We start from the raw sequence: 16,875 nt of genomic DNA, 5'->3' as shown, positions 1-16,875 counted from the left end.
CAGTGTCCAGTGGCTCTACAGGGTAGTATATTTTAGTCCCAGGCCTGGCTGCTGCTTATTTAGAAGCGCCTAGAGAAGAACAGCCTATTTTTTTTTCTGGGTTTTCACTCAATTTAGAATTGGAAGAGATGTTAAGGGTGCAGTGACTGTCTTTTCTGAACCCCAAGTTGTATCACAGTTAACAAATAAGAGAAAAACCACCAGCTTTGGGGAGACCCAAGGCCAGACTACTGCCAAAACCATGCTATTATGTGGTAGTCCTTCTGCTCCAAGACAGCCCTAGGAGGGACTGCAATGGCTCTTGGTCTCTCTGAGTGGCTTGGGATGACTGGCATTGGGAAGACAAAGATGGCATTGCCAGATTCCTCCCAACAGCAGGAGAGGTTCAGGCTTGAGGCTCTGAGGCAGCTGAAAAGAGCAGGGTGGGGCGTCTCCTTCAGCGGGGCTTGCTGCTAGCCCCTGTGGACACCGATGAGTACCCATGCTAAGCAGAGCTGAAGCCAGACAGCTGGGACTTCCCAGGCGATCCTTTAAAGATGCTAATGGAGCACTTTGGATACCACATACAGCTCTCCTCACAACATCTGTAGCATTAGTTCTGAAACCCAAGTTGTATCACAGTTAACAAATAAGAGATAAACCACCAGCTTTGGGGAGACCGTTTAACAGCCCCTCTAATGAGTACCCCCAAACTGGTAGGCAGAACTTCTAAGGGACGTCGACTCTGGAAATAAAAGTTTGCACACCAACAGGTAATTGTAGATCCCTTTTTAATGAAAAACCCAGTTGAGTCTAGTTCACTGAGGAAAACAGTCGCTCTTTCTGCCCATAGTTTAAGACTGGCCTGGCTGCTTCCTGCTTCCACTATTAACCTCTGGAGCTGTTTTAAATCACAATAAACATTAAATAATGTTTTTAAAAAGGTGCCAAAAGACATTAGCCCATATCAGAGGTAGCCCTTCTAGGAGCTCTGTGAGGCCAGTTTTAATTTTAACCTCGTTTTATAAATAAGCAAACTGAAACTGAGAGATGAGCGACTTGACTCCAGGACACACAGCCATGAAAAAGGCAGCCGTCTGCTGCAAGTCCCACAGCTCCTCTGCCATCCCACAGGATCTCACTTAACTTGGAGTGGGCTGCAGGGGAGGCTTTTTTAATCCACAGCTCCCTCAGAGCAGAGCCCCAGGGACAATGTGCTGCAGTGGGCGGCTCATGTCCAACCGTGATGAACTCACCAGCTCTGGAAATCAAACATAAAGTGCTCTGCAGAGCTTTTAAAAGAAACCAGCATCTGGATTCAGCCTGAACTCTGACCTGTTAGTATGCAACTCCTCAAGTCTTAGGGTCTGTGTTTTTGTGGGATGGACCGTGTGATCATGGAACAGAAGCCCTGAATGCAGGGTTGTCCCAGAAAACCGGGCACATCAGTCCGCCACACCACATGCGCCTCTGCTCCAACCTTGTAAGGCAGACTTTGGCTCTACGACAAACTGTCATCACCACTGCCACTACTTTGCCCACTAGGCCACACATTCTTTAAGGGAGGGACCCTTTTTATCCACTTCTGCCCCCTGTGCCCAGCAGGTACTCAACAGATGAACTGTGCTTAATGATTTCAGGCGTTTCTTGAGCACTTCTATCAACACGGGTCTACCACTTTGCCGGGCAGCTAGCCCATGCATGGATATGGCTGAGAAACACGAGATATATGACAAGGTCATACAAAAAACTCTGCAAGAAAGGGAGGAAAAGGACAAAGAAGCCCTAGTCTCCAAGGGGGTGCTGACTCCTTTCAGCAAAACTCTAGGACAGGATTTCTTAAGGGGGTTCCTTAGAACACTGGTGCTATGGTTTCTTGAAGAAAAAGGATTTGATTCAAGATATCAAACACTTTAGGAAACACTGCATAACATATCCATCCCTAGAAGGTTCATAATGTGTATTAACCTTTAACGCTCTGAGAAGTTCTCTTGGAAATAATCCAATTTCTCTTTAACATGGTATTTCTTAAACTTATTTGACCACAAAATCCATTTTCTATTTCACACCTATGACTATCTTGAGGATCTAGTATTCCAAGAAACATTTTGAGAAACATTGACTTATAGGACCTCTAAATACTAATTTGCAAAACACATTTTAAATTCAATTTAGTTTCTGAAACTTTAAAATTCAAAACAATTTGGAGGACTGGGGAAAGCAATACTTTGAAATTCAATGAACACATCAGCAAAACCAGGGTGAAGCAGGTGGTGTCTCTTGCAAGGTGGAGAATCTCCATCTTGGGATGCAAGTCCAGTAAATATGTGTCTCCAAGTCAGGGAAGAGAAAGCAGTCTGCAAACATTCTCCCACCGGGCCCAAGGTCAAGGAGGACCTCCAGGAGGCAATCTCTCCAGCAACGGCAAAGAAGCAGGTCCCAGAAAGCCCCCTTCTCCCATCTCCAAATAGAAAGGTAAGCCTGTGAGAAGCACAGGTGGCCCCTGGGGGAAGACTACTGATAGAAAATGTCGTTTACAAGACGCTGCTAAGCATTATGAACACTCTTGTTGTGAGAGTAATTCTGGTGATTTTCACCCTGTTTATTTATGTTCTACATGAGCTCTCTGGACAGAAGAAATTCCAGAAAGCTGTTTATAAACGCAACTGCTTGAAGGAGGAGCCACTCAGCCTCTGTCTCCATGCTGAGCAGACTGGCCAGAGATGAAAACAGGTGCATTTTATAAAACCAACAAGCCCAGGAAGAGCAGCCTTCACGCTAAACGTCACTGCTTTCCAGGAAAAAATAGCGTATATAGCGAGTATACCAGCCTCTGCAAAGAAAACCCCTTTTTATGGCCATATCAATTTTCTCTTGCACTCACTGACACTAAAAAGATCCCCAAATTCTCTCCCTGAATGATAGTTCAGACTTTTGGCTTTTTTTAAAAGGTAAGAATAAAGATCCCTGAAGACACAGAATTCTTCATGCTAGCATACTATAACCAGACTACAGTCACAAGTACAAATAACAAGAATATATTCTCCATGTAATTCATAACAGATTCATATTTATCAGATGTTACACATTCCCTAAAACAGAAATATCTACATCAATCAAAAACACGATATAGCTAGTCTATATTACCTGTATTTGGTTAGAATTAGTCCTATCCCCAACATAAATTTTAAAGACATACTAGAATCACAGCATTCAAACATCAGTCAAACAAGCATCAAGTATTTACTCCTTTTGGGCAGCAGCCTACATGTAAATTCTAAACGGCTTCCAATACTGCAGCCTGCTGATGCCACACTAGTACATCACTATTTCTTTCCAACTCCATATCATAACATAGACCTCACCAGGTCCATTTCACAGACAAAATGTTAGGGTTCAAGTTTAAAATTATACATACCATGCACCTTTAAAACTTGATGAGGCTGTCTTCTTTTGACAAATGAGAAACCTAATGTTCTACAAGATTGAGTGATGTGGCAGAGACAAGAAGAGAACCACCCCTCCCCTCTCCCTCTGGGCTTTTGCTGGTGGATGTTTCCCAGTCTTTATCATAAAGCACTTTAAATATTGGGCTGCTCCCTAATGGTGTCTCCAAATGTCAAAAGATGAAGATGAATGAAAGTCCGTGAATGCAGGCATCTTTGATATCAAATTAAGGTGAGATTGAAGCTGCTTTCCCTCAGAGAGGACACATATCGAACTCAAGAGGGCTGACCGGAAACTTGAGCTTACAGCACCACACCAGCTCATGACCATCTCTGCCACCAACTGTAAACATGTGCACCAAGCTTTATGAACACCTGAGAGAACACAGTGCCCTTCACGACCCAGCAGCCAGCCCTCCAAAAAAAGTATGGCTATTTTTTCTTTTCCAGATAGACCTAAGGGTCAAAGGATTCTACACGTGGTCTAAAATGAATGACCTGTGTGAAACACCCAGCCCTCCAGAGAAGCATCTTGCCACAGCTCCTCAGCAAGACTGCCTGTCAACTGAGCAGACCGCTCCATCAACACAAGAAGGCTCAGACTCAGCATCACATGACCTTCTGCAAGCAAGCCAGGAAGTCAGTCTGGAGAAACACTAAGAAAAAGTTCAACCAAGAAAGTTATTAGAGAGCAACTCTTGGGAAGCTGGGACAGTTAATTTGAGAAAAGTGGGGTATCAGAGTCTGACCTCAGCCCCATTCTGTGAATTGAGGAGAGTCTTCAATGAAGTGATAGTCACAGTTAAGTTTTAAAGTAAAAAATATACTTCAGGTTGCATGTGCTCCTGGCTGCTGAAATGAACAATGGATTCCAAGGCAAAAATGGAAATTCTAAACCAGAAACTAGATCCCCTCACAGCCCCCACTGCCCTTTGGACGGTTCTTTAAATGCTCTGTGGTCATGCTGAGCTAGTCTACTTTCAGGAAAATTTGGTGACTTTTCATTTTTAGCTGAAGAAGTATCTTCTCAAAACAACCTCCCCCAAAATATTCTGAGGCAAAGATGACACTAAGGGTCCATTAGGATATAATAATGAAATGCATTATCCTCAATGCAATAATTTATTATTATCATCAAAATCATAGTTCACCAGATAACCTTAAAAAATCTAAGTATTTAAATCCCCCTTAATTTTTTGTACAATCCTTTAGAATTACACACATACGAGAAAGATCTGCTGTTCAATCAACAGGGAAACCAACACTTGAAAATTTAGACAAAAACTGATGCCTTTTCTTCTGAATACATTTTTCCAATGAACTAGAAAGTGGTCTCCTTACAATCACACTCAAATTAAAACGTATTCGTGTCTTTAAAAGCCTATTTTTAAAGGAAGACAAACCATTTATTCTTTTAAAAGCCAAATATCTACATTTCTAAAGACAAATCTTCCATATTCTTCTCCTTAAAGGAAGACAAACTAGTCTTCTAAAGGCCAGATATCTACATTTCTAAAGTCAAATCTCCACCAGCCCAAGTTCTGGTATGGTACTGAACTGGCCGGCATGGAAGTACTGTCACCCTACTTAGCTTCCATTACAGTCTTTTCACCATCTCAAGGGGTATTAAATGACTGAAATCAGATATCTGAGTTCCATTAGGGGTCTCTTATGCCTGAGAAAGTTGAGAGGCTTTAGCATCACAACACTCTTAACATTCCCCATTCTGCAACTACCCATGAGCTGGAGTGAGCTCACCACAGGAGACCCTTGTAAGTCCTTCATCACAGCCGCGGAGGGTTAAACGAGGCTCAAGTTTTTACGGCTTTGAATTCCCTTGCTTTTTACACCACTTAAAGAAGGCTGTAAGTAGCTTGCTGAGACTGAAACAAAACAAAGCAAAAGGGCTGGGGCACAGAACAGAACCCGTTCACATCCGGGTGGCCAGTGGTGCAAACCTGTTGTAGAAGATCCCAGTGTTCATCTTACTTCTTGAGGAGGAGAGTTTTTAGGGAAAGCTTGTCTATTATCTGCTACTTTGACTCCAGTTCAGAGCACTCCCCGTCCCCCATTTTTTTTGTAACCAGTTAGACAGAATAAGGAAGAACTACTATGGGGGTTCAAGTCATTTAAGAAATGAATCTAGCTCTGTAACCTTGGGCAAACTATTTAACCTCTCTGGGCTACCTGCTTGCCCATTTGTCAGTATACCTAGTTGCATGGTACATATTTCACCCCACTGCAGTTTTCAAAGCACTTTCACATGCTTTAGTGCATTTGATTCTTGTAATAACCCTGTGAAGTAATGGGGGCTATTATCCTCATTTTATAAAACTGGAATTTGAGACTCAAGAGGCCTAAGACACACCCACAGTGGTAGCAAGAAAGTGGTAGAAGTGGGCCTGAACCTCAATTCCTGATTTCAATCAAATGCTTTTCTTACCACATCACACTGCCTGATCTTTGTGGTTCCAAGAACATTAAAATGCCACAATTGAAAAATATCTCCATCGCCATTCACAACCTGTGTCACTCTATGTTTGGAAACTGCTGACATCATTTATAGTTTGGGGAACAAGCAAAAGAACACGAGTAAGTACTCCCTCACACAAACACTTGTGCTTTCAACTTAATTTCTTGGCTTTTTTCCAAGAGATAGATTCTTGTTCTTACCGCCCAGGATGGAGTGCAGTGGCACGATCATGGCTCACTGCAGCCTCAAACTCCTGGGCTCAAGGGATTCTCCTGAGAAGCAGGGGCTACAAGTGTGTGCCACCATGCCCAGCTAATTTTTTAAGTTTTCTGTAGACATGGAGTCTTGTTATGTTGCCCATGTTGGTCTCTATGACTCCTGGCCTCAAGCAATTCCTGCTTCAGTCTCCCATAATTTTGGGATTATAGGCATGAGATACTGTGCCTGGCCTCTTACTTTTTTAAAGGCTTAGCTCTTGAGTGCTAGCTAAAAAAGATGCTTAGTACTTAGATAAACAGATTTTGCTTGTTAGAAATATTCATATATGAAAGAGTCCAGAATACATATTCTGCAGGTAAATTAGAAGCACCTGCCAATCATTACAAGCAACCAAAGATGAAGAACCTGTAACACTGAAGATTGACAAAAGCAGTGATGGACCAGAGAGTCCTTCTAGGAAAGCCCTTTGGCTGGGGTCCTTGACCCTGAAGTATGACCATCCCTCTCCTTCTCTTCTATTCTCATCCGTCCATCAAGTAGGGCAACCTGTGTCACAGGCCAGTGAGGACAACTGGATGCAAAAAAGAATGTGATCTCTGAATGTGTATGTGTTCTCTTCACTAGCAGTAAATTTCTGAACTATCAGCAAACTGTGGGGAAGGGCACCTGACAGCCCTATTTGGTTTGCAGGTAAAACCCTGAGATGGAACTGGCTGGGAGCCATATTATGTGCACCACTGCTCCACGGTTCTCAATGTGGAATGAAGTTCAAAGTAAAGAGAAGACAGGCTCCCCCAGAGATCCCCCCCGATCCCCATATTGTTATTTTTACGCCATAGCATTGGGCACTGACCTGCTTTGCCCACTTCCCCTTCCTCAGTGATCCTTCAGCCTGGCACCCAGCTCTGAGATGAGGCCTGCTTAGCACCAGTGAAGTTCCCCACGTTCAAACCAACAACATTCTGTGTGGAGATGAGGGAATCAAAGTTAAAATCCAACCCATCAGCATCCATGAGTTCGCTACGGATAATGGACTCCATGTCACATTCCAAGCTCCCATTGAACATGTCCAGGTCCAAGTCGCTGGGGAACTTCTCATGGCCCATAACGGGCAGGTTTGCACTAGTTGAGTACAAGGAGGAGCCTGAGAGAGAGTCCGAGAGGGTTTGCATAGACTGGCTGACAGGAGACTGCTGCTGGTGTTTGGCTGACCCAAGGCTGCTGGACTCACTCAAGCCCATGTTGCTGACAGAATTGGACAAGGCACGGCTGCCACCAAGAGCGCCCTGGGTTTGGTGCTGGTGGTGGAGCAAGTTCTGATTGACCAAACTTCCCTGGTTAGGCTGGGCAGCAAAGGACATCATTGGGTCATTGCGAAGCATCACGTTCCGGCGGGAATTCTGGGCAGACACAGCGGTGCTGGCCTGAGACATCAAGGGGTCCGACTGTGTCATCATGACATCGCTGTGGCTAAGTGAGTCCGAAGTGAGCAGGTCCTGGAGTGTCTGGTTACCATAGTGTGACATGGAAGAGAAGGTAGCTGGCTTGTTCTCTTGGATGGTCTGCATGGGAGACTGGCGTAGGGAGTTCAGAGATGAAGGTCCAAACACCGTGCTGTTGAAGGAGCTGGTTGGGGAGCCCAGGCCCGAGCCCTTGGTGGTGTATGGGAAGCTAGAGCTCCGCTGCATAAGTCCCCCAGTGGGCGATGGCTGGGATGGCGGGAGCGTGATGTTATCCAGCAGGTCGTCCATGAGGTTCTCAGTCAGCCCATCATTCAGATTCATGGTGCCTGCCATATCAGTCAGCCGTGGCAGTTCCACCGTGCATGGCTTGTTCACTGAAGGTGACAGGCTGGCTGAGCTGCTGTAGAGCATGGGCGAGAGAGGCGCATCGTCGTCCTGGACTTCATCCAACTCTGTGCTTGCCATGATGGGCGACAGGCGGCCACTGACTGTGCTGGCGTTAGAATTGGTGCGTGAACGGAAGTCCGTCCACGCATCCAGCTCATCACTGCTGCGTGACGTGGGGCTGCCAGGCCACTTGGAGAGCTGGGAGGGACTGTCGTCAGCTGATTCAGGGGCTGTCTGTAGGGCTGCCTTCTTCTTGGCTGCGCGGCCACGGCTCTTGGTATACTTGTTGCTGTTGTCCATGGAGACAGCCCGCCGCCGGGGGGCTTTTCCGCTCTTCCCCCCATCTGGGTTGATGATCCACCAAGAGCTCTTGCCAGTTCCCTCATTCTGGACCCGCATGAATCGACTATGCAGCGACAGGTTGTGCCGGATGGAGTTCTGCAGGGAGAAGAGAAAATAGAGTATGAACCAGAATGGTCCAAAACAGAGCACCCAGATGATATAGTAACCCAAACTCCTCATTTACTTTTTATTTTATTTTTTTGAGACAAGGTCTCACTCTGCTGCGCATGCTGGAATGCAGTGGTGCAGCCTCAACCTCCTGGGCTGAAGCGATCCTGAAGCACCTGTAACTAGGACTATAGGCGCATGCCACCACGCCTGGTTAATTTTTATATTTTTTGTTCAGATGGGGTTTTCCATGTTACCCAGGCTGGTCTCAAACTCCTGGACTCAAGAGATCCTCCCACTTCGGCCTCCCAAAGTGCTAGGATTATAGGCATGAACCACCGTGCTGGCCAACTCCTCATTTTTTAAAGCTGCCTCAATTTCAAAGGTTAAAAAAAATCCAACCTAATTCAAAAAGACAAGTATCTGCACGACCCTCTCTGGGAATAAAATGACATGTTAAATGGCAGTTTTCACATCTAGGGGGCAGGGAGATGATTTCACGTCCAAGAGATGCTGGGAATAGATAAGCTCACTGATAGTAGTTTTCCCCAAATTCCTAGGTTTACTGGCTTTTCTGTAATTATACTGCCCATACTGAAGTTCACACTTGGAATTTACTACCACACTCCTCTGTCCCCTGCACTTTCCAACAAACTTCCCCTCCTCTCTAAGTGTAATTAATCACTTGGTTGGAGGGCTGCTTTATCTTCTCATGGTCCCCTCCTCCACTAGTATAGAGGCACAACATCTACCTTTTCTTAACTACTTCTATGAATTAAGAACTGATGAGAATTTTTACCGGACCTTTCTATGACTCCATCTCATCCTGCCAGATTTCACACCTTAGCATGTAACTCTTGCAGACACAAGAAGTGTAGAGCAGGATTTGCCAGGTTGATTAGAGAAGTAGGCAAGTCTCCTATTCAGAAGAATTCAAATACTATATAGATACTTGCCTGTCAAGTTAGTGTGGGCTGAGCATAGTAACTTCCTTAGAAAGAGTACAGTATGAAAAGGAGGGAAAAGAACAACTTTAGAGTGGAGAAACTGACACACACTATTTCAGTCAGGTGATCAGGGTCAATACCTACAAGGAAAAGATGAGCTGATAATGTGTACCCTTGATATGACATGATGAGAACGGCACCTTCTGTGGTCTGCCTTCCAAAGCCCATAACCTCAGTCTAAGCATGAGAAAGACATCAGACAAATTTCAATTAAGGGACATCTACAAAATACCTATTCAGTACTTCTCAAAATGGTCACAGCCAAGAAGAGCCTAAGGAGCCTAAGGAGATATGATGGCTAAAGGTAATATGGTATGCTGGATGGAATCCTGGAACAAAAAAAAGAACAGTAGGTAAAAATGAAAGAAATCTGAAGAAAGTATGAATTTAATAATAATATATCCATATTGATTCATCAGTTGTGACAAATGTCACATACTATAAGATGTTAACCACAGAGGTAACTTCATATTGGGTGTATGGAAACTCTCTACTATCTGTGCAACTTTTCTATAAATTTAAAAGTATCCTAAAATAAAATATTTAATTAAAGAGTACTGCAAAATATCCTCAAAACTCTAGTGACTGCCCCCATCTTGCAAGAATTCTCCTGGCTTGGCAGATACACCCAGTTGACAGTGATGACCCAGATTCAGTCCTATCTTTGCCACTGACCAACCATGTGACCCTGAACAAATCTAATCTGTCTGCAACATTCAGTTCCCCACCTTCATTATGGCTATAATCATATCCGAACCATCTCTGACAGGGATGACGTAAGGATGATACATGATAATATACTTCAGAAGCCAGTCATGCTATGAAGTCAGGGTGTTCTTACTGCTATTATAAAACACAGAGTCCATGGTGGAGGGAGTTCATGGCCTGCAGCAGGCTCATTCTAATCTGTAAAATGCCTCATGTGCAGTAAAAGGGAGGAGCTGATGAATCTGTATGTGCCACATCCAGAACAGTATCTGCAGGCCAGATGAGTTTTTATTTGCAAGTTAAAGATATATTGCCTGATGCAACTGTCCATATATTAAATATGGACAATCCTAAAAGTTATATATACATATTTGTTTAAATTGGCAATCACCAACTATATTTATGTAGAAGATACAAACACATGGTTCTGCCAGAATGTTCCTCCCTCCACCCACCGGAGACAGAGTCTCGCTCTGTCGCCCGGGCTGGAGTGCAATGGCTTGATCTCGGCTCACTGCAACCTCCGTCTCTGGGGTTCAAGCAATTCTCCCGCCTCAGCCTCCCAAGTAGCTGGGATTACAGGTGTGTGCCACCACACCCGGCTAATATTTGTATTTTTGTATTTTTTTTTTTTTGAGATGGAGTCTCGCTCTGTCGCCCAGGCTGGAGTGCAGTGGCGCAATCTCGGCTCACTGCAAGCTCCGCCTCCCGGGTTCACACCATTCTCCTGCCTCAGCCTCCCGGAGTAGCTGGGACTACAGGCACACACCGCCATGCCCGGCTAATTTTTTGTATTTTTGTTTCACCGTGTTGGCCAGGATGTCTCGATCTCCTGACCTTATAACCCGCCTGCCTTGGCCTTCCAAATGCTGGGATTACAGGCATGAGCCACCACGCCCGGCCTAATTTTTGTATTTTAACTGGAGACAGGGTTTCACTATGTTGGCCAGGCTGGTCTCAAACTCCCGACCTCGAGTGATCCGCCTGCCTCAGCCTCCCCAAGTGCTGGGATTGATTACAGGCATGAGCCACCGTGCCCAGCCCAGAATGTTTTAAAAACATAGAACGTCAGCAGGATTTTACCGTAAGTAAATAACCCAAAATACTGTTTCACATGTAGGAAGGGCCTGTAGTTCAGGATAGGCAATAAGCATTAGCAATCATGGGTCATAAGTTGGCATTTCTACAACTGCATTTGAGAGAAGAACATAAGCAACATGCTGAGCATCTGATGAAGCAAATGTTGCCCTGGAGACTATATATCCTGATTCCTTTTACTTTTATGGTTTTTAAAAAGTATAATGGCATTTCTACTAACGGTCCAGATACTACACTTCTTTAAAAAGTAAAACAATTTTTCTATGCAATAGGTATGAAGCATGCTCTCAACATGCACTCTGCAGGGTTCAGAATGCAGGCAAGTACAGGCGGATCTACAATTCAGGTGACTAGATACATTAAATAAAAACAAACTCAAGCTTCGAAGTGAAAAAAACAGGGAGGTCCCGAGGCTATATGGAAATGTGGACACCTACCCTAAGTACTCCCACTCTGTCCAGCCCCCTCTGCGTTAGATTCTGGAAGGAGATCACACCAATACACAGAATTAATTAGAATGACCAATCAAGTATTCAGCTATCCCCCCTTTAAAAAGCATTTAGGGAACAACATTTTAAAATGTACTTTAGCTTCACCAATTCCAACCCAACTGAGAAAAAGTGTGAAACATTTTACAGAACTGCAAAATGCCCCACATTTATTTCCTGATGGCCATCTATCACTACAATTCTAACCTCCAACAATGTATGCGTATAGTTTTATAAAATTAAAAGCTACACAGGGTTAAAATCTGGACACAGATATTAAGCTTCTATAAGGGCATGTGGTAAAAAGGGGCTGGAACACCCACATCCAGGGCCATAACCACAGGGTGTTGGGGTGGGGAAGGACCATGGAGACTGCCCACCCACCCAAGTCCCTAATTGCAAGGATGAAGAAATGAGAGCCTGCCAGATTACAGCACTGTCAGTTACTGAGCCAGAGTGTTTTAGATTCATTGTCTCTAATTCTCATAATAAACCTGCAAGAATTAGTACATCAGCGCCCTAATTTTAAATACGAAGACTCAGGCTGAGAGATATTAAATAACTTAATGCAAGGTCCCACAGCTAGTGTTCACGAGAGGCAAAACTGACACTGGGTTTCCTAAACTCCAATCCACTGCTTTTTCTACAACCCTTCATATAGGCCTCTTACCAAATTATGCAGAAGTCACCATTTAATCCATTTGGGCTAACAGTTAAAGAGATTATCTAAAGAATCATTTAACATTTAAGAAAGAAGAGGAATATAAAGCACAATCTTATTTTGTTTATGAAATAGTTATGGGTATTTATTTGGTGGGTCCTTCCTTAAAAAAAAAATTTTTTTTTAAGATTTTTAAAAACAAAGTCTGAGCCAGGCACAGTGCCTGATGCCTGTAATTCCAGCACTTTGGGACACTGAGGCAGACAGCTCGCTTGAGCTCAGGAGTTCAAGATCAGCCTGGGCAACATGACAAAACCCTGTCTCTACAAAAGATACAAAAATTAGCTAGGTGTGGTGGCATGTACCTGTAGTCACAGCTACTGGTGAGGCTGAGGTGGGAGGATCACTTGTGCCTGGCAGCCTGAGGCTGCAGTGAGCTGTGAATGCACCACTGCACTCCAGCCTGGGCGACAGAGTAAGCCCCTTCAAAAAAAAAAACAAAACAAAACCCAAAAAACAAACAAGAAAAGTCTTTCAGAAGAGGAAACCTCAAACTATGAGCTTACTCTATAGGACTTACTTGTCTTTCTTTAGTAAAGGGGCCATGATAGCATTCATTCTAAAGAGGACAGTGGTTACCATAGAAACCAATGTTGGCCAGGCGTGGTGGCTCACACCTGTAATCCTAGCACTTTGAGAGGCCAAGTGGGGGTGGATCACCTGAGGGCAGGAGTTTGAGACCAGACTGGCCAACGTGGCTAAACCCCATCTCTACTAAAAATACAAAAATTAGCCAGGCGTGGTGGTGCATGGCTGTAATTCCAGCTACCTGGGAGGCTGAAGCAGGGGAACTGCTTGAACCTGGGAGGCGGAGGTTGGAGTGAGCTGAGATCGCACCACTGCACTCCAGCCTGGGTGACAGAGTGAGACTCCGTCTCAAAAAACACACACAAAAAAACACAACCCACCCCCACCCCCGCCAATACCAATATTAACTACTCTTAGATTCTGAAACAAAGCCCAACTTATTAAATAGATGATTAGCTTCAATGGCCAATCTTTGCTTGACTCTCAGTTTAGAGGTTTCTTAGTCGCAGAATGCATTCCCTGGAGCCTATTACCTACAGAAAGTTCAGACAGGTTTTTCCAGTTACATTACTAAGTCAACACAAACAAAAACCGTGCCACCATCAGTCTCATAGTCCCCAATCTCAGCAGCCTTCGATTCATACAGGGTGGCCAGTCTTCCATCGACAAAATCCACAATCTGAAAGTACGGTGTTGACAAAGACCAACAAATATGGCTCATCTGTCCATTTCTAGTTCAAATGCCCAGTCACCCCTCAAAGTCAGATGTCAGAAATGCATTCTACTGTTTTCCTCACAGGTCATGATTCCAATTATAGTTATCCTTTGTTATACACAGGGGACTGGTTCCAGGACCATCTGCATATAACTAAACCTGTGCATACTCTATAGTCAGCCCCGCAGAAGAAACTCACTTATAAGACACAACTCCCCCAGGCCCGCATATGGGTTTCACATGCTGGGAATGCTGTGTTTGGTTGAAAAAGAGCTCTGTGTAAGTGGACCTGTGCAATTAGAACCTGCATTGTTCAAGGCTCAACTGTACTAACTTCTCTATTTAAATGTTGGTAAAGCAGGAAAGGTAAATAAATAGATGCCAGATCAAATACCAGAACTCCAATGTTTCCCCACTTCTTCCCCGAAATAAAAAATTAATGGTGATGCGATTTCTGTAAGATTTCAAATGTCCCTCCTGCCACCTCAATCCCAGGAAAACTATCATTACAAATGTTCTATGGTTTTTCACTAATTCATATTATCAACTTACCAAATAGTCTAAATTTCTACGATTTTACATTACTTTTGGGATTGGGAGCCGAAGATAAAAAAGGAGTGGTCTGACAGAACGAGAATGATTTTTCTAATCACTTCTAAATACACATTTTGCTATACCCTTTGAGGCAGGCCAATGGTAACTTGCTGAAGAACTAGGGATGTGCCTTCCTTAAGGCTAAGATAGTAAGGTACATAATAACCAAGACACCTACTGCTAGAGCTCAGGCCACTGTCACAGTTACTCACTAAAGAGGCTAAGAAGCTACTGTGACCCCAAAACCCAAAATCATGTGATTTAAATCCAGTACTTTGAGATCAAGATTTTGATAAAATCACAAGAAAGAAACATCTCTAGGAAAAGACTTCAGCTTCAGGGACAAAAGTACCAGCTTGCCCCCAACGTGGGCCTAAAGGTTTAAAGAGCCCTTAAAACAACTCTATCACAACATGTCTAAAGAGAGTGCAGTGGTAAGAATACTCTTCATTTCATTTTTATGTCCATCTTCTCTTTTACTAAACGATTTACACTGAAGGAAGCCCTGCACTGGGGCAGAAACCCATTAGGTGTAATCAGTTACAGAACTGGCAATCAGTGGCATAGCCCTTCCAGGAGGCAGGTGCAGTAGGTGTGTGAAGGACGCAGCATGATGGAATTCACATTTCACAGTCCTGCTGCCTAGAGATTCCTTTGTTTGGTCCACCTTGAAGAAATCAGCATAAAGATGACTGCGCCTAGCAGAATCTGGCAATTATTTTTCTTGTTATAATGAAGACCATTTTCTAATGCAAGATACAATTATTGCTAATACTAAAGTATCCATGATCTCTAATACATGCTAACTGGTTGCGAAGACACATGGACCCCAAACAGATTAGATTAGGTGTCAGAGAGAAGCTTCCTGAAATGAAAAGTATTCCACCAATAATTTATAAAGGGGATAATTCCCACAGGCAGGATAAAAACATTCTTTGACTATCTCTTGGATCTTTGGGAAGATTAAATAAAGCTCTGCATGCAAACTACTCAGCGAAGTGCCAAGTACAAAAGCAGCTCCCAACAACTGTTAGATCCCACACGGAAGCAGTGACATCATAAATGTTAACTTACTGTTTTCCGAGCATCATATACTTTAAGCCAAAAGGTTCCAGGGCAGCCCCTTCCAGAAAAGGATTTCGAACTTTAAAAAAGTATTTCAGAGGTGCCGTGCCAGTCAGAAGTAACTGGTAATTTCTTAAATGTTGTACCCTACGTCCGCTTCAGCCCTTCCAAACCATGTTTACCTTGTGGAGACTGTCCACTCACCCAGACACCAGCTGCATGTGCTTCCCCTGGAACACAGAGAAGTTTTTGTCTGGAAGCAACATGTGGTATCAATTTATCTTTCTCAGCAATGGCAACAAGAAATCTGCTCATTTTAAAAATAAAAAGTGAGTTGTGTAATTTAACTCTTAAAAGCCCCTGCTTTTTTTTTTTTTTTTTTTTTTTTTTGAGATGGAGTCTTGCTCTGTCACCCAGGCTGGAGTGCAGTGGCTGGATCTCAGCTCACTGCAAGCTCCGCCTCCCGGGTTCACGCCATTCTCCTGCCTCAGCCTCCCGAGTAGCTGGGACTACAGGCGCCCGCCACTCCGCCCGGCTAGTTTTTTTGTACTTTTTAGTAGAGACGGGGTTTCACCGTGTTAGCCAGGATGGTCTTGATCTCCTGACCTCGTGATCCACCCGTCTCGGCCTCCCAAAGTGCTGGGATTACAGGCTTGAGCCACCACGCCCGGCCCTTTTTTTTTTTTTTTTTTAAAGACAACCCCCTCTCCTCTCTCTTTTTTTTGAGGTGAGGTGGGGTGGGAGAAGGACTGTCCAGAGCAGCAAAATGAGTTATGGTTATCTCCAAAGCCAGGCCCACTACTTCCCCCCAGACCGACTGCAGGCGTCTGCTGGTCCTTACAAGGAATTTCAGGGGAAAGCACTGGAAAGGACTGTCTTTCAATTCAGTGCTCACCCACTTTGTGTACAGGACCAGCATTTCAAATGGGTCTCACTGCTTGACTTGTGGGCACTGACAATTCAGAATGAGGCTGCCAAATGCCTGAATTCTAACACATGCATCTGCTGAACCACAGATGACAAAGGCTTTGTGAACAGCCCAATGGAACCACGAGTCACAGGAAGACCCATAGGTCTGTGTGCCACAGGAGAGCACTACAAACAGACAGCTTCAGGAGCAGGCCCGGGTGGGCGCCTTCAGTGTATAACAACAGGCTCTTTCAAGGAAGAGGCCCTCAACTTCCCTTCAGTAGCAGTTCTTCACTCTGCCTATTAGAATCACCTGGGGGGACTTTAAACACTCACATCCCAGTCTCAGAGGTTTTGATTCAATAGATGGGGTAAGGCCTGGATATAGGTACATTTTTAAAGCTCCCTAGATTATTCTAATGTGCAATTAGGGCCAAGAACCATTGGCCTTTCCCCCTTATATTTCCATTGACTGAGGATCTGATTCCAATCTAATGATTCCCAGTCTCCTTAGATCTGGTAACACAGCACAGTAATGTCCTTTAAGTTCAAGTTTCCACCATTGAGAAGATAAGGATGAGAACTGGGATGAGAGATTAAAGCTGTGATTTTATGTGCAGAATAA

The 16,875-nt window shown here is 44.1% G+C and overlaps 1 protein-coding gene across 1 annotated transcript in view; it reads right to left on the bottom strand.

Moving 5' to 3' along the window:
• The window catches only part of FOXO3 (forkhead box O3), a 127,319-nt gene that overhangs the window by 12,719 nt on the left and 97,725 nt on the right, over nt 1-16,875 (bottom strand). The window contains exon 2 of the mRNA XM_025381995.1: nt 6,971-8,405. Coding sequence (XP_025237780.1) covers nt 7,005-8,405 — 1,401 coding nt within the window. The 3' untranslated portion in view covers nt 6,971-7,004. The remainder of the gene's footprint in view (nt 1-6,970; nt 8,406-16,875) is intronic.

The sequence above is a fragment of the Theropithecus gelada genome, chromosome 4 (assembly GCF_003255815.1).
Source record: "Theropithecus gelada isolate Dixy chromosome 4, Tgel_1.0, whole genome shotgun sequence".
Lineage (NCBI taxonomy): Eukaryota > Metazoa > Chordata > Mammalia > Primates > Cercopithecidae > Theropithecus > Theropithecus gelada.
This window is presented reverse-complemented; position numbering and strand designations above follow the sequence as displayed.